The sequence below is a fragment of the Eptatretus burgeri genome, chromosome 10, assembly GCF_056783735.1.
Source record: "Eptatretus burgeri isolate ZD-2024b chromosome 10, Ebu_testis_v1, whole genome shotgun sequence".
Taxonomy (NCBI): domain Eukaryota; kingdom Metazoa; phylum Chordata; class Myxini; order Myxiniformes; family Myxinidae; genus Eptatretus; species Eptatretus burgeri.
Genome location: NC_140970.1, coordinates 40,157,716 through 40,181,004, shown reverse-complemented (window position 1 = coordinate 40,181,004; position 23,289 = coordinate 40,157,716). Strand labels below are relative to the sequence as shown.

Sequence of the window (23,289 nt, the reverse complement as noted above, 5' to 3'; positions counted from 1 at the left end):
AAAATCAACGAGACCGACTTTGCAGAAGTTCGACTGGAGCCCATACTAGTCGGCATTTTCTCGATTTGCAAACTGAAATGGGAAGAGGCAAGTCTGTGCCAAATAAAACTGCCGTTGATTGCAGTCAGCATAGAAAATGTCACGCCTACATCACAATATGTTGAAGCATACTGCCGCTGTCCAATATTATTATTATTATTATTTATTGACCACCATTACATACAGAGGGTAAAGCATGAAAGTATACACATCTTAGATATATAGTAGTAGTCCATTAATATAAACTGAATTTAGTAGTGTTCATGGAGAGTTATGCTATAAGTCAAGATGGAAAATTTTAATTTTGGTAAGAATCAATAGTCGTAAATCTGTTTAAGAACTTTGTGGCAAAATTTTGTAACGGAAGACGGATCGCTGTTCATTATAGTTGTAATGGAAGAGCTATCATTGACTGTATGATTAGTCAGGAGATTTTCGTCTCGAATAACTTCAAATGATTTTATTAACGAGATGCTTTCTGGAGAGCACAAGGTCCAGTCTAATTGCGAGATCCATATCTGACGTTGTCGAAATGTCATCCCGCCATCACAGTGAAGATTGTTATTATTAAAGTGGTTTATAGGCTGAACGTTCAGCTCTTTGCACAAATCGAAAATAATTTGACCGTGTTGGTTTGATCTAGTACCTGGGTTTCTTGTGTAATAACCGTTTTGCGAGTTAAAATGTTCGAGGTTTGGTATTCGTGCATTAAGGTTGCCCATAATAAATACCTTTTCTTCGTTAATGCATTTTTCATGTATGGTAGCAAAAACATTGAGGTGAAAGTATGGGGAATCCGATGGGGGGATGTAACAGGCCCCAAATATATGATTCGGAACGCACGACAGACTAAACCAGGCTCGATCTTTCTCTTTTTTCACACTGTAGACTTGTGGCCATAAGTACTTAGCCACAAGTACCCCGAAAATACGTTCACTACTACGTTTCATTGGTAATTACATACAACATAGTGGGAGGCAATGATAACAGCTGTCTGATTCTGAACTTTGCACTTGTTCTTCCCCACTGTCAGATTCTTCCTCTGAAGTATAGCCATCGGTAAGGTTGTCCTCTATGTCGTCTGTCATATTGGTACAGTCTTTCAGCCTACACTCCTCTGTGCACTTCAAGCCATTGACCATACATTCGCAGGTTGGGAGTTCACAAACACGGCGGCATTTGCATGACATGAACTCGAGTACTACTTGTGGTGCAGGTGGACCACTCATCCACAGAACATCCAGATTGCCGTCGTCTACAACGACCCAGCCATACCCAGGCTCAGGAGCTGGCACATCAGGATTGGCCTCCAAGCTTCGTCGCCAGACTGCACACTGATAGTTTGCTCGATGTGCATGTTGCTCCAGGCAGTCCTTGCATGGAGGTAGTTGGCCAGACTCGACTCCCCCCTTCTTCGCTCGCCACATGCTGAACCTCAGGGCATTCACTCCCATCTCGGGAGTCCTGGATGCATATAGGCAACAGGTGAATGACTCCAGTGCCAACATGTCAATTGTGAGGGACCAGGTTTCGCCTTGAGCTGCGAAAGTATCGCGGAACACCTTTTCCTTGCACATCAGCTTGAAGCCTTTGATTTTGCCTACACCAGAAAAGGCACTGACCATATCACATCCAGTATATGCATGTAGACCAGGCAAGGCCAGACAAACTTCATCCCCCATCATTTATTTCATTTTGTCAATGCTAAGTATCCTGTTCCTGCCCTTTGCAGCGACGCACATGTATAGCCTGCATGGTATCGTCCTGCAGAATGCCAGACACAAGATCAAGACATCAGTGTCTTCTGACACTATGATGACTGACTTGAATTTGGATTTCCCGGCATGAGCTGCATGCAACAATAGCCGCGTATCAGCTTCTTCCTGGTTTGAAGCAAGTTGCCGAACATCCAATGTGACTCCATCCTCTGTAATCCTGAAGCACTTGCTACCATATGTCACGAACAGCTCCTTCCCACCAAGTTTGTTGTGTTTATTCTGCCAGTCCTGAGCGAAGAATTGGGTAAGGTTTTCCTTGCTTGCAGAACATGCCAACAAACGCCTCCAGTTCTGCATTCTATGTGTTGGGATGATAACCGAAAACAGGACTGCTTGAGATGAACCACGCTTTACTCGTTCTGCATTCTTGATGGAGAAATCCCGATAGACATCGAAGACTACGTCTATGCGTTTTCTGCCTGGGTGGGTCTGCAAGACAGTTTGGAACAGCTCCTCTTCTGCAAATTTTCGGTTGTCACCACTCATCTTATGGACCAGGGCCATGCCGTCAATGATAGAAGCACTTGGTAACGCAACGTCATTTTCAGGAGAGATATCCATATATATATATATATATATATATATATATATATATATATATATATATATATATATATATATATATATATATATATATATATATCAATATCAATATCAACTCACTCTCGCCAGATTCCAATTTCCGACAATATTTCTACTTACAAACTAGCAAGAATATTAGAAAGATGTATATATTTTGGTGTAAAACAAACTTGACAAAACGGATATTAGTTGCGTGCAGTGAAACAAGAGAAAAATCGCATTTAAACGTTTGAAATTCAATTCATTTGCAGTTAATTTCCACTCTAAATTTAAGGATTTATCGACTTTATAATAGGAAATCACCTGAGTCGAGCATTGGATAAGATGCAGGATATGGATTGACATAAAAGACCGCGAAAAAAGGAATTGTTGTTTTTACACCCTACTCGCGCCCCCGAGCGGATATCGCTAAAAAACGAACCTGCATGAAAGGCCAGCAAGCGATTTCCGAAACTAAACATTATGACCTACCAAAAAAATGACATGCCGCTTTGCCCCTCGTTTGATACCGATCTCTGAAATTTGGGGGTCCAGCTCACGGACTACCTGGCGGAGGTGTGCGCTCTACCGAGTGCCGTTCTAATTTGTACTGTGTTTACGACTCATGGCTGGAAAAGCAGGGTCAAAGGTTGAAATTCAAATACCAGGAAAGTTTGGCACAGAAAGTCTATCCAAGTTACTTTGTCACCACCTTTTTCACTCAATGGCAAAGTGTACATTTAGGAAGCTGCAACACTCAAACTACAATGAATCGAGTATTAAAAGTTATTTCAACTTGAGCCAAGGATAAATCATGAGTAATGGGCTTTTTTATAGAGCTCAGGTTAGAATCAGTTCAACTTCACAACAAAATATACACAACAATCAAAAATTTTTTTTTTCCTTTACAAGAGCGAATCAAACTTTTCATCCCAAACGTGAAGCAAATGTCGGTGTGGAGTCAAACTTGTTCTACGTAGTTAACAACCAGCGTCACACAATTTTTTCCCAGCGAGCGGGTTGGTTTCTGATGTCACTGGAATGGAAATCATCAATTTGGCTCAGGAAATCTTTTGGGGTTTTGTTTTTTGTTGCTGCTTTGTTTTTTCAGAGGAAGATTCTGACTCCTCTCATTCAAGTTGTCTCAACAAATGCAACATTTCTCCAATAATATTGTCAAAAAAAAAATTCAAACTATTTTAAGATAAATCCCCGTGAAGGGAATGGTAGCTCGAGACCTTCCGTCACAAAATGAGTTGAAAGTTGCCAAGACAGTTCATCGTTTTCCTTCAGTACATGTAAAAATGTGATGAGTGGTCAGAAATAGCAATTTTATTTTTAAAATTCTCAACAAGAGCGAGGTCGAATGAAAGTGAGGTGGTGGGTTAACAACTGGGCAGAATAAACAAGGAAATGAACGAACAGGAAGCAAAGAGAGAGAGAATGGGAGGAAACGCTAAAATCAGCAAGAGGGATGGGTTAATCAGAGTTAGGGGTGGGGAGTGGGGAGGGCAGATCAGGATGGGGAATGCCAAGAGGGTGGTGCACTGCCTGGTTGAAGCTCTGGTGGGAAGAGTAGGAAAGAACGGTCGCTGAAAGCAAATTCCGAAGACCGGAGAAGCGAGTAACATACGAGTTGAGGTGTGTGATCAGCCTGGATGTTGGAAGTGTAACATGAAGGCGGTTACTGGAAGAATGCACGCATCCTGAAGTTTGTAAGGAAGGTATGAGGACTGAGAAAGCAGAGGGAGCAATGTTGGAGAAGAAGAGGTTATAAAATAAAATAATAAAAAAAATAAAAAGAGAAACCACTGACCGACTTGTGATAGGAAAGGAAGAAATTGTGGCTGGGCCTCATCACGGGAAATGAAACAAATAAAGAGAGCAGCTCTTTACCAGGAAAAAAAACTTGGATCGACAAAGGACGCCAAGTCTGTGGTTGGCTTTGGAAGCCATCTTGTGCGACGTGGTTGGCCCAGGAGAGGTCATGGCTGATTGTGACAATTTATTCACCTTTTCAGGTTTATTCTCCCCACCCCCCTCGACAACGTTGAGGCTCATGTGAGAGCGTAAACACTGCCAACAGGGCAGCAGGAAAAACAGGGAATGCACAACTAGGAAGAGACACAGTGGAGAAAAAACAGCAATAGACCCGAACAAGGCCCACAGGGGAGAAAAAACAACAATAGACCCAAACAAGGCCCGCAGGGGAGAAAACACAGCAATAGACCCAAACAAGGCCCGCAGGGGAGAAAAAACAGTAATAGACCCAAAAAAGGCCCGCAGGGGAGAAAACACAGCAATAGACCCAAACAAGGCCCACAGGGGAGAAAAAACAGCAATAGACCCGAACAAGGCCCACAGGGGAGAAAAAACAGCAATAGACCCAAACAAGGCCCGCAGGGGAGAAAAAACAGTAATAGACCCAAAAAAGGCCCGCAGGGGAGAAAACACAGCAATAGACCCAAACAAGGCCCACAGGGGAGAAAACACAGCAATAGACCCGAACAAGGCCCACAGGGGAGAAAAAACAGCAATAGACCCAAACAAGGCCCGCAGGGGAGAAAACACAGTAATAGACCCAAACAAGGCCCGCAGGGGAGAAAAAACAGCAATTGACCCAAACGAGGCCCACAGTGGAGAAAACACAGCAATAGACCCGAACAAGGCCCACAGGGGAGAAAAAAACAGAAATAGACCCAAACAAGGCCCGCAGGGGAGAAAACACAGCAATAGACCCAAACAAGGCCCACAGGGGAGAAAAAACAGCAATTGACCCAAACGAGGCCCACAGTGGAGAAAACACAGCAATAGACCCGAACAAGGCCCACAGGGGAGAAAAAAAACAGAAATAGACCCAAACAAGGCCCGCAGGGGAGAAAACACAGCAATAGACCCAAACAAGGCCCGCAGGGGAGAAAACACAGTAATAGACCCAAACAAGGCCCACAGGGGAGAAAACACAGCAATAGACCCAAACAAGGCCCACAGGGGAGAAAAAACAGCAATAGACCCAAACAAGGCCCACAGGGGAGAAAACACAGCAATAGACCCAAACAAGGCCCACAGGGGAGAAAAAACAGCAATAGACCCAAACGAGGCCCACAGGGGAGAAAACACAGCAATAGACCCAAACAAGGCCCACACGGGAGAAAACACAGCAATAGACCCAAACAAGGCCCACAGGGGAGAAAAAACAGCAATAGACCCAAACAAGGCCCGCAGGGGAGAAAACACAGTAATAGACCCAAACAAGGCCCGCAGGGGAGAAAACACAGCAATAGACCCAAACAAGGCCCACACGGGAGAAAACACAGCAATAGACCCAAACAAGGCCCACACGGGAGAAAACACAGCAATAGACCCAAACAAGGCCCACAGGGGAGAAAACACAGCAATAGACCCAAACAAGGCCCACAGGGGAGAAAAAACAGCAATAGACCCAAACAAGGCTCGCAGGGGAGAAACACAGCAATAGACCCAAACAAGGCCCACAGGGGAGAAAAAACAGCAATAGACCCAAACGAGGCCCACAGGGGAGAAAACACAGCAATAGACCCGAACAAGGCCCGCAGGGGAGAAAAACAGCGATTGACCCAAACGAGGCCCACAGTGGAGAAAACACAGCAATAGACCCAAACAAGGCCCGCAGGGGAGAAAACACAGCAATAGACCCAAACAAGGCCCACAGGGGAGAAAAAACAGCAATAGACCCAAACAAGGCCCGCAGGGGAGAAAACACAGTAATAGACCCAAACAAGGCCCGCAGGGGAGAAAACACAGCAATAGACCCAAACAAGGCCCACACGGGAGAAAACACAGCAATAGACCCAAACAAGGCCCACACGGGAGAAAACACAGCAATAGACCCAAACAAGGCCCACAGGGGAGAAAACACAGCAATAGACCCAAACAAGGCCCACAGGGGAGAAAAAACAGCAATAGACCCAAACAAGGCTCGCAGGGGAGAAAACACAGCAATAGACCCAAACAAGGCCCACAGGGGAGAAAAAACAGCAATAGACCCAAACGAGGCCCACAGGGGAGAAAACACAGCAATAGACCCGAACAAGGCCCGCAGGGGAGAAAAACAGCAATTGACCCAAACGAGGCCCACAGTGGAGAAAACACAGCAATAGACCCAAACAAGGCCCGCAGGGGAGAAAAACAGCAATAGACGCAAACAAGGCCCACAGGGGAGAAAAAACAGCAATAGACGCAAACAAGGCCCACAGGGGAGAAAAAACAGCAATAGACGCAAACAAGGCCCACAGGGGAGAAAAAACAGCAATAGACGCAAACAAGGCCCGCAGGGGAGAAAAACAGCAATAGACGCAAACAAGGCCCACAGGGGAGAAAAAACAGCAATAGACGCAAACAAGGCCCACAGGGGAGAAAAAACAGCAATAGACGCAAACAAGGCCCACAGGGGAGAAAACACAGCAATAGACGCAAACAAGGCCCGCAGGGGAGAAAAAAACAGAAATAGACCCAAACAAGGCCCGCAGGGGAGAAAAACAGCAATAGACGCAAACAAGGCCCACAGGGAAGAAAAAACAGCAATAGACGCAAACAAGGCCCGCAGGGGAGAAAAAAAACAGAAAGACCCAAACAAGGCCCGCAGGGGAGAAAAAAACAGAAATAGACCCAAACAAGGCCCGCAGGGGAGAAAAACAGCAATAGACGCAAACAAGGCCCGCAGGGATTGCACGAACAGGAAAAGACACAGGGTAGAAAAAACAGAAATTGACCTGAACAAGGCCCGTAGGGGAGAAAAAACAGCAATAAACCCGAACAAGGCCCACAGGGGCGAAAAAAAACAGCAGTGGAACTGAACAAGGCCCACAAGGAATGCACGAACAGGAAAAGACGCAGGGGAGAAGAAACAGCAATAGACCCAAACAAGGCCCGCACGGGAGTAAAAACAGCAATAGACCATAACAAGGCCCGCAGGGGAGAAAAAACAGCAATAGACCAGAACAAGGCCTACAAGGAATGCACGAACAGGAAAAGACACAGGGTAGAAAAAACAGAAATTGACCTGAACAAGGCCCGTAGGGGAGAAAAAACAGCAATGGACCTGAACAAGGCCCACAGGGGCGAAAAAACAGCAATAAACCCGAACAAGGCCCACAGGGGCGAAAAAACAGCAGTAGAACTGAACAAGGCCTACAAGGAATGCACGAACAGGAAAAGACGCAGGGGAGAAGAAACAGCAATTGACCCAAACAAGGCCCACAGGGGAGAAAAAACAGCAATAGACCCGAACAAGGCCCACAGGGAGCGCACACAGTCTGGATAACATGAAGAACATGCAAACGCATCACAAAACGTGGAGGCACTAAGGCCAAAGTCACATTTGCCACGGCGGCCGTGGGGTCTCCAAAATCTACGGCCACTAGAAATTATATGGCGGCCGCAGTATTTCCACGGTGACACAATGTAGTAGTCACATATGTTTTTATTTTTCGGGGAGCCGCACGGCGTATTTATAAATTGTGGAGACCGAAAACGTGGGGGTGCCGTACGGTCTTTGATTTGATGTCGCACGGTGACCTTAGGGCGTTCCTGCGGCGGCCATAGAATTTTCAAGGCAGACGCAAGGTGCCCGCAAGGCGACCGCAGGGAGGCCCTAAGGCGAACGTGCGGCCAGACGGACGGTAACGAATGTGTTAATTTTATTTATTTATTTTTACCAGTTATTTTTTTTTTTTTTTTTTTTTTTTTTTCGGCTTGTCGAATTGCTACGGCGAACGTAGAAATGAAAAAAAGTTATAACTCTGCGTTATAATTCCACGGCGACCTTACGACCTGTAAAAGATAGCCAAACGGCGTAGGGCCACCCTGAGGCCACCGCAGAAACTCTGCGGCCGCCGCACGTTTGTCAATTCAGAGGGCGTACGGCCGCCGTATCCTCGCCGTAGAGCAAATGTGACTTCGGCCTTAATGACACACAAATGTATTACATTAACAGATAAACATCAACAATTAACAACAACAACAAAAAAAAAAACTGTTAAACAAGGACATTCCAGGACAGGTATCCTCAGCTTTCATAAAGCCTCTCGGAGCAGAGAAGACGGCGTCTCGGGTTTCACAGGTTCGCATAGCTTCGCGACTTTACCTACCATCTGTGCAAGTTATATTGGCATCCACTTTCATTCAACTTCGATTTTTAGCCAAACATGATCGATTCAAATATTTGCTTTGATTTTGAAGTGGATTTCCTGCAGTTAAATCTCCAAATGTATTTTTTGCAACTCGACTCATTTTGTGGTGGCAGACCACAACTAAATGTCTACAAGTTCACTGACGCCGCAAGCCGAAATATTGACAGCTGTGTAAACTGCATGCGTCAACGTTAGCACATAAAAATAGAGCAAAATTAAATAATGTTTTGGAAATTCTTTTTATTGAAAACAAGAAAAAATAATTAACCACTTTTTGAATCACTCACAATGAAGTGCAAGTGTCGAGCAAGCGTGGCTAAATCCAGGACGACGATGGCAACCTTCACAAAGCTCAGAGCCGACTGAACCACCTCACGGGTGCGAGACTTCAGCAAGAGACATACGGTCTTGATCAACAGCTCCAGGGATTCTCCCTTGATTCGATCTGCACGGAAACCAGCAATCGTAAAAATGAAAATACCACATACGGTCCGTCCACCAAACCTCCCCAACCACCTCTTCACCACCCCAAAACCACTCCCCACCACAAACACTCTCTGCTCCAACCCCCTCCCCGTTACTCCCAAGTAACCATGATATCAATGAAGACCATACACACCAGAACTAAAAGTTGTATTTTATAACTCATGGAAGAAAATTAATTGGAAGGGTTAAAAAATCTGAAAAAAAAATAAAAAGAATAAAAAGTGTAATCAGCAATGAACTAAATAAAACATTAGCATTGTTATCCAATTCATCATCACTGAACAATATGCTCAATGTCGTGTTGGTGCTACTGAAGTAGTATCTTGGGAAAGGTTAAGCTGGGTGGTTTGCCATTGCCTTCACAGTCAGTCACAGTGCAGGAATTTGTTCAGAGTGCTGGCGATAACTCGCTCGCTCTTCATGAAGGAGACCATGGGATATTCAGAGTCCACAAACAAGTACTGGCAGACGGGTCCACCACCTCAACGTCCTCCCAACGGACGGAGCACACAATTTAGTTTCACCCTGCAAGCGAAACACCAAGATGATAGTTTAGAGCTGGGTCGACAATCAAGCCCGGGCTGGAGCGCACAAAGGTACATGCATGTACCTATAAGTTATCCTGCCAGGCCGTTATCCCCGTAAGATTGTTTCAAAGGAGCGGTTCTCATGTATTCTACAAAATGGATGAGTTGGGAAGAACATTTAAGTTGATACTTGGATTACATGTTTAAAATTAAAAGGCCCTCACCAAATATTCTGTACATTTGTTTTTACGACCTTGACTATATAAACGCTCTTTTGTGACCAAGCTGGGTTTTATTTACATCATGCTGGTCTGCAAGGATGCTGACCTATAATGAAAATTCTACATCAGCTCTGACAAGTCTGATCTTCTCATAGCATGGACAATAACAGCAAGAATGTGGTTTACAAGGTATTTTGGTATCAATAACTTAATGCTGACAATCAAAACTTTAGGTGGTGGGGATGCATGGTCCAACCTTTGAACTCGAAGAAGAGACAAGTAAGAGCGAGGATGGAACAGCTGATCATGGAGACTGAACTAGCGAGACCAGCATAGACTAGTGGGAGGAATCTAGAAAGCCCATCTGGAGGAAAAACACAACGGCACACAATGTTGCAAAAAAAAAAAAACAATCAATCTACAGAGAGTCATTTGTACTATGCTAACATTAATGGGACAAGATCTGCACAAACCTCCATCACAGTAAAACCGCTGGAAGGCCCGCGCCATCTCAAGCAGCAAGCCAGAAGCACTCAGACGAGCAGAAACGCCCACCTCCTTCAATGCCAGAATCACCTGCCAAACAAACAAAAACAAAATAAAAAAAAACATGGCCTTGAGTAAAATAACTTTCCAGATGGAATGTCCACCGTTATCTAACACTTACTTCTTCCTCACAGCATCCCCCCTTGGTTAACGAACCAAGTGCACGAGTATTGCTCGTTTGTTCATCCTTACACTTTCACCAACTTTTAGTTGCATCAACAAATTCCCACCAACCCCTCACTTCCGCCATACCTCTGGAATAATGGTGACAATAAATTGTTCTTCGTGTTTAGAAAGTTGCTTCACAATGTGCGTCAAACAATTCAGCCGTGGCTAAAAAAAACAAAAAACAAAAACCATGAGGTTGGCAAATGAAGCAAGAGGAAAAACATCCTCCGCATTTTGTACAAATTACGAAATCCCATGAAAGCCGTTCCAAATGCGACATGTTCTACTCTTTTCCGAGAAATTAGATTGTGCTGGTGACAAACGGGAGTCGTACGCGTTTGGCAGCTGAGATCGTTGCTGACATGGAAGACAACAGCACTGTTTGCAGGTCAGAGAGGTGAGTGATTAGAAACTCGTGGCACAGAGGACGGTCTCCACCACACATCACCTCTAGTGCCCGATAAGCCTTCTTCTGCACAGAGTGGTCCTGGCTCTAGGTGGAAGAAATGCAAAGGGAGTGATCACAACTTTTCAGCAAAATAACCAAGTACAAATACACAAGTTTAATGAAAGAAAACAGAAACGAAGGGTGGACGTAAAAGGTAAACAATGTGGTCTTTACAAGGTAAACAAGCTTGATGAAAGCATAAAGGACAAAATATACAGTATATAAATATCATATTACAAAAAGCAATGATGATGCTGGAACACAATTTTAATATCATTATGAGATGAGCTTGGATGACGCTTCAGTTGCACACCCACCAGATCCTTCTCCTGTGTGACAAGCTCAAAGTTAAACTACATGTGCCAATCTTTTGCTCAATTGATGCAAGTATCCAGACTTTCCTGACTCCCCCCCCCCCTCTCTGCTATCTACCTTACCTCCAAGCTTTGTGTCATCTGCAAATTTGATAAACCAACTCTTAACCCCACAATCAAAATCATTGATGCAAATTATGAATAATATTGTAATAGTCCCAATACTGATCCCCGAGGTACCAACTACTTCCATCCTCCGAGGTAGACATCCTCCCACTCACAGCCACTCTTTTCTTCCCATCACTAAGCCAGCGACTCCACCAGCCAATGCACAAGTCCTCACCTTCACCGATTACCTCCTATGTGGGTAAAATCCCCATTATGAAATGCTTTCTCTTTGAAAACCTCAATAAAATATGTCCACTCTACCTCCCTCATCTACCCAATCAGATACTGACTCTTAGAACATGACCAAATTTGTTTAACATAAGGTCCCATTCATAAATCCGTGCTGACTACCTTTAATTTGTTTGAAATTATTCAAGTGGTTCCCTATCCAATATCCAACACCTTCCCCACAATTGAAGTCAAAGTAACAGGTTTATAGTTTCCAGATTCCTCTCTGGATCCTTTCTTCAATAACAGTGTTACATTTGCTACTCTCGAGTACCTGCCCAACTCAAATGAGCTATTAAATTAAAGATATCAGTTTACACCTCGCTTATCTGCTCTCCAATCATCTTCACTACTCTTCCATACATATTATCTGGCCCTGGCTTTATCACCCCCAGAGTTCTTCCGGCTGTTTCATTCCTTCTTCCACTTCTACTTGGATTCATCGAGAAGCCCTTGCTCATCTCCAAGATGGATAATCTCAGCTATTGGCAATCCCCCCTGACCGTTCTTGTGTAAATGCTGCAGCACAATAACTATCAAATAAGCCTGCCATCTCGCTTTTATCACCAGCCAATCACCCTGTGCTATTCCTCAATGGACCCAAACTTCGCTTTACCTGCTCTTTATCCTTTATGCACTAAAAGAACGTCTTGCTGTTGATAAATCACAATTAGAACATCATTACAATAATCCTTGATGATGCTTTGAAATATGAGGGCAAGCTAACAAAATGAATTGTCTTTCGGAAGGGGGTAACACACCTGCAGGCAAGGCACGACGCTTTTGTACACCACTGCAAGATGAGTTTTATCCACATATGGCACCATACACACGACCAGATCCATCAGAGCGAGCCTGCAGGAAGCAAACGGGATAACGTTCACACCCGATGAGCCTTGAGCACGCAGGACAGAAAGCAGGACATCAAGTGGCACCGTTTTCATTTGAAGTACTACATTTCCACATGCAGGTTGCATGGTTCTGCTCCAGATGTCTTTACCTCAAAATAAAATTATCACCCAAAAAGTTTCTTGCTCCCTGAAAACAATATAGCTCCAACAACCCATGGTGAAATCTTGAATGTTATAAAGTTGTTCACTTAAGGTCGCAACACCTGCATTGTCATGTAAGTGTGTTCGTTCATCACTGAGATCAATACATTACATCAATCATGAGATTTCTGTTAAAGGTTGAATAAATGATCAAGATAAGGTGAGTAGCTATGGAATTATTTTTCAAACTTGCTAACATGAAGTGGCTGCTCATTGTTGTGTATTTTAAGCACATCAGGCTGCTGAAACACCACATCCTAAATATTAATTGTACTGGGGATGATATGTTCCAGAATTGTGGAGAAAAGCTACAAATTTTTGCCAAGAACTCCCCCAAGAGCAAACAGCTCGATTTGTTGTCTACTTGGAGAAATAAGGGCTGTGGGGAATAATGAGGGTAATGAGAGGACTGAAAACCTGGAAATAGGTGGGCTTGGGGAAGTTTAAAGTGGTAGAAAAAGAAAATATCATGGTTGTGGTTGGGTGATGACCTGAGATAGAAGTGAACAGCTGCCATGAAGCCCTGGAAGAAAGAATGAGATTAAAGAGACTGAGGAAATGGGTCCTACAAGTGGGGGAAAAAAAAGAACAAATGAGTGGAGGTGAGCAGCGAGTGGATTTTTTAGAGTGCCACTAGAAGGGGGTTACTGGCAGACCATGTGCACCTGAAGAAACCTTGCAGTGAAGGGGAGAGGAGAGAGCACAAACGGCAGAGGGTGCAAGACCAGAAAGGACACCTGTCTGCAATGTGAAAGTGATAGGCCCAGATACTTAGCTTCATCACGGGAGATTCCAATGATTATGAAGGCTTCGTTTTCCAAGGCGTCAATCTGAGCAAGGTGTTTGAGAGGGGCACCAACCCAAGGGAGGAGCAGTACTCCATCAAGCTGAAAATGAAGGCCTTGTCGGTCGATGAAAGTTCAGGTGTGAAAAGACTGCACAACGGATGATGCCCAGTCAGCGACTGACTTTGGAGGCCAACTTAGATGTGTGGTTTGCCCAAGAAAGATCATGGCTGATAGTGAGGCCCAAAAGTTTAGAGTAACTGAACTTCAAGAAAATTGTGAAGGAAGTAGATGGGATAGTTCACCAGATGGTCTTTTTGGAGAGACAGAGTGAGTGCGAGAAATTTGTCAGGATTGAAATATATTCCAAGTCTTTGACCAGTTCCTGATTCTATGAAGGTCTGCAGAGAGAGAAGAGGCTACTGACTGCCTGTCTGGAGGATGAGAAATGATACAGCAGAGGGCAGAATCAGCAAAGAGAGAAAGAGGACTTTCCAGAGTCAGAAAGATCGATGATAAAAATTAGGAATAAGACTGGGGCCAACAACACTGCCTTGGGGTCCTTCACCCTTGACAGGGAGAGATGAGAGGATCGCGTTGAGAACCACATGTTGACCACGAGAGTAGACAAAGTCAGTAAGCCATGTGTGGAGGTGGTCTTGCATGCCATAAGCAGAGAGCTTGGAGAGCAAAGCATGGTGCCACACTGCACCAAATGCTTGAGATATGTCGAGAGACAGCCTTAACCTCCTGATTGACATTGAAGTCCTCCATCCATTATTGGCAGAGCAGAATCATCATGTACAGGGGAGAGTGACATGGTCTGAATCCAAACTGATGGTCTGAGATTACACCATTGGAAAAAAGGATTTGATATCAACTGCGATGATGAATTCCATGACCTTGCTGATGATTGGAAGTAAGCTGGCAGGTCTCTCGTTAAGGGGATCAGTATTTGCACAGTCATGTTTATGTAATGGAGTGATTTTCAATAACTTTCAAGTTGATAGAAGATGACAGGGCAAATGATAGGATGGACAGAGTAGAAAAGGGGATGTGCAAGAGTAGCAGAGCAGGTTTTTAGGACGCACATTGATGCCATCCGGGCCAGTTGATGAATCAGTCAAGGGTTGGCAGAAACGTATCCACCTGCTCAATTGAAAAAGACAGATTTCAGAAGCAGTGGGTACCACTGGGATGGGTGAGTACAGAGAGTGAGGAGTTGGGCTGAGATGTGGAAGCAAACAGAATTGAGGCGAGCGAAGTCGGCTGGGAGGCCATTTGAATGGGATGGATGGGATGGAGGGGGAGCATACTCCAGAGATAGACTTAACAAGGCACCACCAGGTTTTTGAAGAGGGAGAGAAGTTGGAACGCTCAATCTTGAGGTTGGACAGCTGTTGTTTTCTGGTTCTCCTGAGAGTGGACACACACTTGTCATGGACTCTGTGGAGTGATCTGAAGTTGCGTTTGGTCATATTTTCCTTCCAGGAAGAGAAAGCAAGTTGTTTCAAGGAAACTGCCTCAAGATAGGATCCAGTGTACCATTGGTGGGAGGATGGGTATGATAACCGAAGACAAGATGGGATGAATCTGTGCACAAGAGAGCAGGGTTCTGTGGAAAAATTTAAATGCTAAGTTAATATCCGGAGCGGTAGATATCGGAGACCAGTACTGAACTGAGATGGCTGCTTGCGGTCCCTTCCAGTCAGCCTGGGTGAACTGCCAGACTCGCCAGCATTGAGTAAGCTCTCTGAGAACAACCAGAGAGATATTGACTTTCACAGGACATGATCAGATGAACCAATTGGAATAGATGAAGAAGAGGAGAAATTAGCAGGAAAGGTGGTCATTTCCAAGTCCAGAAGGGAGAATTTGCCGTTGACAGAAGTCTGGGTAAGAAAGTTCACAGATCGAGTTCCCATAGAGTCAGAAGTCCTTTGCTGAAGTGCCTTGCTGACCCAGACATGTCGCATAGATACGTCACAACGAACTGGTGAAAGAGGTACCAGCACCCAGCCAATTTGCATGGTGACAATTGAAATCCGTGACCTCATCATACGAGGAAAAGAGAGTTGGGATGGGTGGTTAAAACTTGGTCCATGTTAGCTGAGAGTCCGCGTATTCGCGGTTTATAAAATGTGACGTACTTCGACATTCGCAGCCCTGTTCTTCACGTATTCGCAGTTTTTCACAGGATTTTTGATTTTCCCTCATGATTCACAAACCGCCGGGAACCTATCCCCCCTTTTTCCATGAAAACAATGCTTCACTATTCACGGATTCCCTATTCGCAGCATTTTCCAGGAACATATCCCCCGCAAATAGCGGGGTTCGACGGTATTTAATTTCAGCCAATTGCAGTTTTTGAGGTGGAATGAGTCGTCGTTTGCGCCTGTATGCACGATTACCTCTTATTAGGAGCCTTTTCTTATTTCTTGCACACCGATAATTGTAGTAATCAGGCCAGTATACGGGAATGAAGCTAAATTTAATAATCAATCGTCATCGAACAGGAAATGACAGACAGAGATCAATTAATAAAAGTGTGCAAATGTAAAACAATGGACAAAATTACCCATGCCAAAAGGCAGATAAAGGTTATGACATTTTGCAAAGAAATCGAGTTGTTAGATACGTCGGCAAGAAGTGAAAGTGCGGCATCTATGGGCCGCCATTACCAGATCAATGAATCAACTGTGTGTAAACCTGAGTCAAATATCCGTTCAAGTGCTCCCACTCTGCAAAGTGCAAACATTCATTGAAATCCCATGGTTAGGACAGGTCAGGTCAGGTATGGGAGCATGCGCTGGAGCAGAGCGTCGTTGCGTCCACTTTCTGCCGGTACTCCAGGGGCATCCATCTGACCATCCCCAAAGCAGATGCCTGGCCCATCCCCATCTCCTTGAGATGCCGATCAACCTGCTGCAACCACGAGGCACGTGGTCGGCCCGTTGGCCTCCTCCACTCATGAGGCTCTGTCACTGAGAGAATCTAGTAAGCAGGATAAGCATCAGGAAAACGAGCCACATGACCATACAGCCAGAGTTAACGCTCACGGACTGCAGTAGTAACAAATCTCATTTGAGTCTCTCTCAGCAACCGTTCGTTGGACACAATGTCCGACCAGCAATAGCCAAGGATTCTCCGAAGAGAGCTGGTACCGGAGGAGTTAAGTCTCTGTCTAAGATCTCTGGTCAGAGTACAAGTCTAACATCCATAGAGCAAGACGGAAGCACCAGGACTTAAAGACTCGGACTGTCATCATCCTGCATAGGTACCGAAAGTGCTACACCCCATGATCCAGTGAATCCATGACTCCCCAGGCCGGACCCAGATGTCTTGACCTCTGGCTCACAACATGCGGAGACATGAATATCACTGCCAAAGTATGTGAATCTCTCCATGACCTCAACATCCTCGCCACAAACAAGATAGCAGCATCCAAGATATCATTGAAAGCCTGGATATTAGTTTTGACCCAGGAAACCCATAATCCCAAGGGCTCCGACTCCTCTTTAAGTGCCTCGAGGGCCACCATAAGGATACCCAGTGTCTCTGCAAGGAGGACCAAATCATCTGCGAAATTAAGGTCAGAGATCTTGACGTTCCCAAACAATGTACCACAACTTGATCTCTCAGACATCCTCCCCAGAATCCAGTCCATACAAGTGTTTAAATGTGTGGCGGCCAATACACACCCCTGACGAACTCCAGTAACAACTGGAAATAAGTCAGAGTCGGAAACACCACACCTCACGGCACTCTCAGTACGAGAGTATAGTTCAAAAATCAGATTGATCAGTTTTGGTGGCACCCCACGAAAACCGAGAATCCTCCAGAGGGCATCCCAATTCGCTGAATCGAATGCTTTGCAAAGATCAACATCGGCTGCAAGCAGCCCCTGCTGAAACTGTCTATGTTCGGTGAGAACCCGAAGAGCAAGGATACGGTCAATCGTTGAACTCTTTGGTGTAAAGCCTGACTGCTCTGCGTGCTGGTGCTCAAGCAGATGGTGGCAAACCTTATCAAGAATTATCTGAGCAAAGACCTTGCCCGACACTGAGAGCAGCCTCACCCCTCGGTAGCTGTTGCAGACTTGGCGATCACCCTTCCCTTTCCAGAGAGGAACAACAAGGCCCCTCTTCCAGTCAGTTGGGATGATGCCTGTGTTCCAGGCAGAGCACTGAACTGCATGCAACGACACGAGGCTTGAGAAGTTCAGCATGGATGCCACAGATCCCAGGAGATTTATCCCCTTTCAACTAGTTCACAACAGCCTGTGTTTCCACAAAGGTCCCTTACTCATCCACAGTTGATTGGAAGGTCAGCAATAAGGATAGTTGCACCCCTGACGTCCAACTCAACAGCTGGTGGGTCAACCTGGTACAGCCGCTCAAAGTAACTGGCCCAGCGGACCTTCACTTCGAAGTCCTGTCAAGAGTCCAACACCTTTCACTCTCACTGCATTCCACCGAGCGCCGGACTTGGATTTACCCGGCCTTTGAGTGGACTGGTATACGGCAGAAATCATTGTGGATTTACCTGGAGTTTGAGTGGAACGGTGGTCGGGGAGAAACCGTTGCATATTTTCCATGTTTTCGCGAGGCACCTGGGGCCGAAGGCTCCAGCTCAACCATGGCTCATGGAACGAATCGAGGTAAAGGGATTTATGCTGGAGCAGGTTTTTAATGCATTGTGAATTTACCGCGATAGCGGCCCAAAGAGACAGGATTATTTTGGAAGTGGATGTCATCTCGTACCTTCCTGTCCAAGCAGGGAAGACATGCTCTGGATCAAGGTGGCTGAGGATCGTTTTCCCCTTCTTCTATGTGTCAATACAGGAGACAACTCTGTCATGCTCCAGATGATCCAAAAGCCATCGCAAGTTCTACATGCACATCTTTCTAACCTCCACTCTCCCCCCTTGGCAGTATTATCATCTTGAGTTAAGTCTTGTGTTTTATATTTACAGCAGAGAACAGTACAAATGAGTATGTAATATGTTTACCCTCACCAACCTTGCTGTTTTGGAATTAATTTAAAAGGTAAAAGTGTGACGTTTTTGATAAATCTACACCGTATTTATTGTATTAACGTGTATATTTCAATGTTAACACGCATTATGTATATTTACGTGTTTATTTATGGCTGCCATCAATCTTCCACGTTATTTTCTCGAAGTCCAGGAACGGACCACCCCCCCCCCCCACCTTCCCATTGGCCTGGTTTCCACGATTGTGGTTTTAACTATCCCGACATTTTTCAGGAACCTAACCCCCGTGATATTTGAGGGTTGACTACGGGAAACAAATGGCAGGTTCATGCTACTACATTAAACTTTCATAATATCTCTTTGGGCTTCAAAGTTCACAAAAGCTACAATCAATTTATTTAAAATGTTGCAGATGATGACACTATGGCTGGAAGATATGGAAAGCTGAGGTTTAATTGGTCAATGCATTTCACCGCTTGGTCAATGTATTTGACCGTCGGTGACTGCCGCACACTACACCATAATGCACGATTTTCACAGATACCTGGTTGTAAAGGTTGAACATGTTCAACTTTTACGATTGTTGCCGACGCACCAGAAAGACTAGTTGACTAGGCTCATCAACCGTCGCACATTACACGATTTTCAAAAACTGTCCCCGACTAAGCTGTTGTCAACAATCTTGTTTTGCATTGCATCAACAAGCGTGCGGCCAGCAGCTGCCCAAAGGAGGATGGTGCAATACAGACAAACAAGAGGTGGGAGTGGAGGGAAAGTCACAGCCAAAGGTACTCCTGGGGTTCGTGGGGTAAGAGCAGTACACGGACAGTGCAAAAAAGGAGTTATTAATGTAAAGTGCAACTCTGCCACCGGGATGGGTTTCAGGCCTATCAAACCAGGGGTGACAATAATCAGGAAGACACACGAAGGAGTCAGTGTGATCCTGCGGGAAGAAGGCTTCTGTTAAGCAGATATCCAATTTCGCAGGAGCGTCGTGATTCGAATTACCCATTCTCCCCGATCACTACCTTCTTACATATCTGCCCACAACCAGCAACCCCCTCTCATCCAATACCCCCCCCCCCATACAAAAAAAACACAACATGAGAAAAGCATTTAACCATCATAAAGTTCACAAAATAAATTCATACACCAGTGCAAGAGAGCTAAAGTTGTTCGTTCCCATGGGACATGCCACTTAAGTCGTGATTTACCATATGGAACGACTGGATTCTTCTTCTTGCATCTTCTCCAAAGCTTTGTCCATGAATTTTCCCACTAGCTGCAAAAAAAAATACATCAACAGAATAAGGCAATGAGCAGCTCATCAAAAGCCACATTTGTTCTTGCACCATTGTTGTAATATTACTCCATTGTGCCAAGCAACAGGAGGCCAGTCAAGAGCCGACAGTTATTGACGAGAGCCATTCTGTGTTTGGCCTTCTCCCAATGCCCAAATTCAACACTGGTTCAACAACCACAATGGATATTCCTGACACGTCTCATTGCCCTCAATCACCCTCCTACCTGCTCATCAGTGATGGCAAGATATATTTTGATGGTATCCAAAACATAATCCTTGCCACCCTTGCGGTGACCTTTCAAATCTGTACTCGCTTTCCCATCATCAGTCCAAAGGTTGAACAAAATGGGAATAAAGTTCTTGGAAAACCGTGCAAGTGCCAGGCGATTTGATTCTACGAGTCAAAAACAAAACACCAAAGCCCACAACACAACATTAATTTTCATTCGTATTCAAAGCACTCACATTACCGCTATGGCTTAACAAACAACTTCACTTTACATCTTTTCCCAATTCACGCTCATGCAGTTTTATTATTCCTTAATTTTGGATTGTTGGACAGTCCTATCGATTACCATAGCATACAGCGATGATGCAACAACCACAGGTGCAAATCCCCTTGAATTTATATGCAGGTCATGAACTGTGTTGATTTATACACATCATTGTGTACACATTTGAATGGGTGGCCATTTTTTCCCCCGTATCATCATGTATGGTTAAAATAGGTGTACCATATCCCTGTGTCGTAAGAGGCGACCAGGGTTGCGTCAGGAAGGGCATCCGGCGTAAAAAAAAACCTGTGCCAAATCACTATGCGGATCATACGGATGATCCGCTGTGGTGACCCCTAACGGGAGCAGCCGAAAGAAGACGAAGAAGAAGAAGATCATCCCTCAATATGGAGTACTACCGTACTTCATGATGGACCATAAAGCCCTTGAAATATGTAAAAGTACAATAATGTTTCCTCTTAATTAATGTCAGATGTGTACATGCTCCTCCATAAACTAGACACAACAGGATCATAATCCTGATTACCACCACCACTAGCACCACCATCACCACCTTCATGGCAGCTCTGTGAAATTGCTATCCGCAGACCATGACAAATTATAGACTGCAAGTCTTCACGTTCCACCAGTGCCTGGCCCAAGGTCCGTGCCAAAGCTCCAAATGCAGTTTCTAGGTCGTGTGGGGCTGAAAGGAACCCAGGCAGCATGGACCAGATCTGAAAACAGGAAAAGAAAAACAAATGGTCATCATTTGTATGTCATCATCATCAAAAAACAAATGGTCATGTGACATTTTAAAGTGGCTGTAGCAGTCTATTGAACTGAAGGTCTTTTTTTTTGGCCAGCGTATAAATCATAATATTATACAATTTGAGAAGTGTCTGTTTGTGGATTTGTTTGTTTGTATGTGTTGGGGATGAGTAATATATACTACATGATTGGAAATGTTGATAAGGTATATACTGTGGAAAAGGCAACTTAAATTAAACAAGTATTGTGGCTACTGTGTGAAAAGGCGCTTGTGCAGACTCTCTCTGGGCACTACAGAAAAGTAGGTGGGGGACTAATGTCCAAGTGGCTTCAGGAATGTGGTGTTTAGGTTAATGTGTTCCAACAGCATTCCCACATGAGAGAGGAACGGACTGGGAGAAAGAATTATTATGGGACATGTTGATCCGGGCCACGGACAAGCGCGTCGACAAAGATGAGGCGTGCAGACACCTCCACGTCAGGCCTGGGAGTGACCTTGTAAGACACAATAAAAGGCAGACAGAGCCATACAAGCAGGGAAGGAGAAGGAACACGATAACCAGAGAGAAGCAAGAGCTGGGTGAGCAGCACATCCAAGCTGAAGTTCATTTTAAAAACCGAAGCAGCAATGAGGGTGCCGAGAGGGTTGCATGCTCACCACAGCCCCAACTCTCAAACCAGTTGCATTTTTGCGGATGCTGGTCAATTTTACTTGCTGGCCGGTCGGGTTCTCAACGAACCAATACTATCCTGCTGGTGTCGCGAAGATGACATCCAAGCAGATGACTGAATCTTAAGAGTGTTACAGAGCCAACATCCAAGCACACAACTTTCTCCTGCTGGTGTTACTGACCCAACATCCAAGCAGACAAATTCTCTCTGTGAATATCGAAAACACAAAAGGCAAGTTCTTCATCCTCATCCTCATCCTCATCCCTCGGCATTGCTGGCCTGTTGTGTGGTCCTTAATAGTGAATAGTGGACTCGAGTCATCTGCTTGCCTCGGTGGTACGAAGATGACCCTCTGGGGACTCGCAATGTGACTGGCCAGTCGGACGTCACTCCGTGTTCACTTTTATGTGATTGCTGATAGGGGCTACAGAGCCTGCTTCGAACGTGAACACATCTGATGTAAACATAAATTCGTACCCTGCTGGGGGTTTCTATGAAGAACTCGGTACATGAGATAAGTTGCCGACTTGAAAGTCGAGAGTGAATTGAAAATTGCATTGAAACCTGTCATATGCAACTTTGGGGAGTTTAAAATTATTGAGCGTTTCAATTAAAATAATTGTGATGGAATCTTATTAAATGGTATTCGTGTTTAAAAGGTAGATAGTAGGGATTAATGCATGACTTATTAAATATCCTTCTGTTTCGTTTCACAAGCTGATCTCACCTGTTAAACAATAGATGGGACACATTGTGGGACGCAAAGTTTTTCTACCGTGCTTCCCCTCTGGGTAACTGGGGCACTCCCTTCCGTGCACGGAGGCAGCACATAACAGTATGTTTTACCTCGATGCATTCCAAAATGTTAGATAACAAGAGTGCAAAGAAAAAAAAAAGGACTGCCAATAAAAGTGCAACATAAGCAAAAGTACAGACTTGCAAATGCAATGTGTTGAAGATCTTTGCTTCCAAAGTCCTTTCTGCAGTTTCTGCCCCAACAGCTAAGGAACAAGGAGGAAAAAAAAAAAAAGAAAGAGAAGTGTTATTCGTTACGTAATGACTATTAAATGCTCAATATAATTGCTAGTATAATTATGTCTTTTTACTCTTCGATACACTATATGCAAGGAAAGGGAAGGGAAGGAAACGACGGCTGTGGCCTTTACGTAAGCTTCAGGTAGGCCTGTCTTGCATCGCCGTCTTCACCATCGGCTCATGAGGCTGGGTTGGCAGATTCAAATCGCATACACTGTATTGATTCGTCCATTATCTACTGTGAACTTGTGATTGATTTCAAAGTACACCAATCTCGACCAACATATTTGTCTCTTATGTGATTTATATACAAATTCCACCATGACCATTTAATTAATCAATGTGAAAAATAAACCCTTCAAAACCCTCTAAAATTACTAAGATGACCAAGCTATGTGTTGAATATCAATGGAGTATATTTTAATACAGTGACATGAAAAAGGAATCCATGAAACATTACATCTGGTAATAAGATTTGCTCACCATCGCTTCAAGAGGCTTGGACAATGATGAAATGTTATTTCCAA

At 44.5% G+C, this 23,289-nt stretch overlaps 1 protein-coding gene across 1 annotated transcript in view; it reads right to left on the bottom strand.

Annotated features, from left to right (window-relative positions):
- The window catches only part of RRP12 (ribosomal RNA processing 12 homolog), a 94,939-nt gene that overhangs the window by 12,701 nt on the left and 58,949 nt on the right, over positions 1 to 23,289 (bottom strand). Inside the window, exons 16-25 of the mRNA XM_085897968.1 lie at positions 22,664 to 22,728; positions 20,859 to 21,021; positions 20,015 to 20,184; positions 19,702 to 19,769; positions 12,416 to 12,509; positions 10,831 to 10,989; positions 10,581 to 10,661; positions 10,256 to 10,358; positions 10,039 to 10,146; positions 8,836 to 8,993 (exon numbers count right to left, since the gene is read on the bottom strand). Coding sequence (XP_085754094.1) covers positions 8,836 to 8,993; positions 10,039 to 10,146; positions 10,256 to 10,358; positions 10,581 to 10,661; positions 10,831 to 10,989; positions 12,416 to 12,509; positions 19,702 to 19,769; positions 20,015 to 20,184; positions 20,859 to 21,021; positions 22,664 to 22,728 — 1,169 coding nt within the window. The remainder of the gene's footprint in view (positions 1 to 8,835; positions 8,994 to 10,038; positions 10,147 to 10,255; positions 10,359 to 10,580; positions 10,662 to 10,830; positions 10,990 to 12,415; positions 12,510 to 19,701; positions 19,770 to 20,014; positions 20,185 to 20,858; positions 21,022 to 22,663; positions 22,729 to 23,289) is intronic.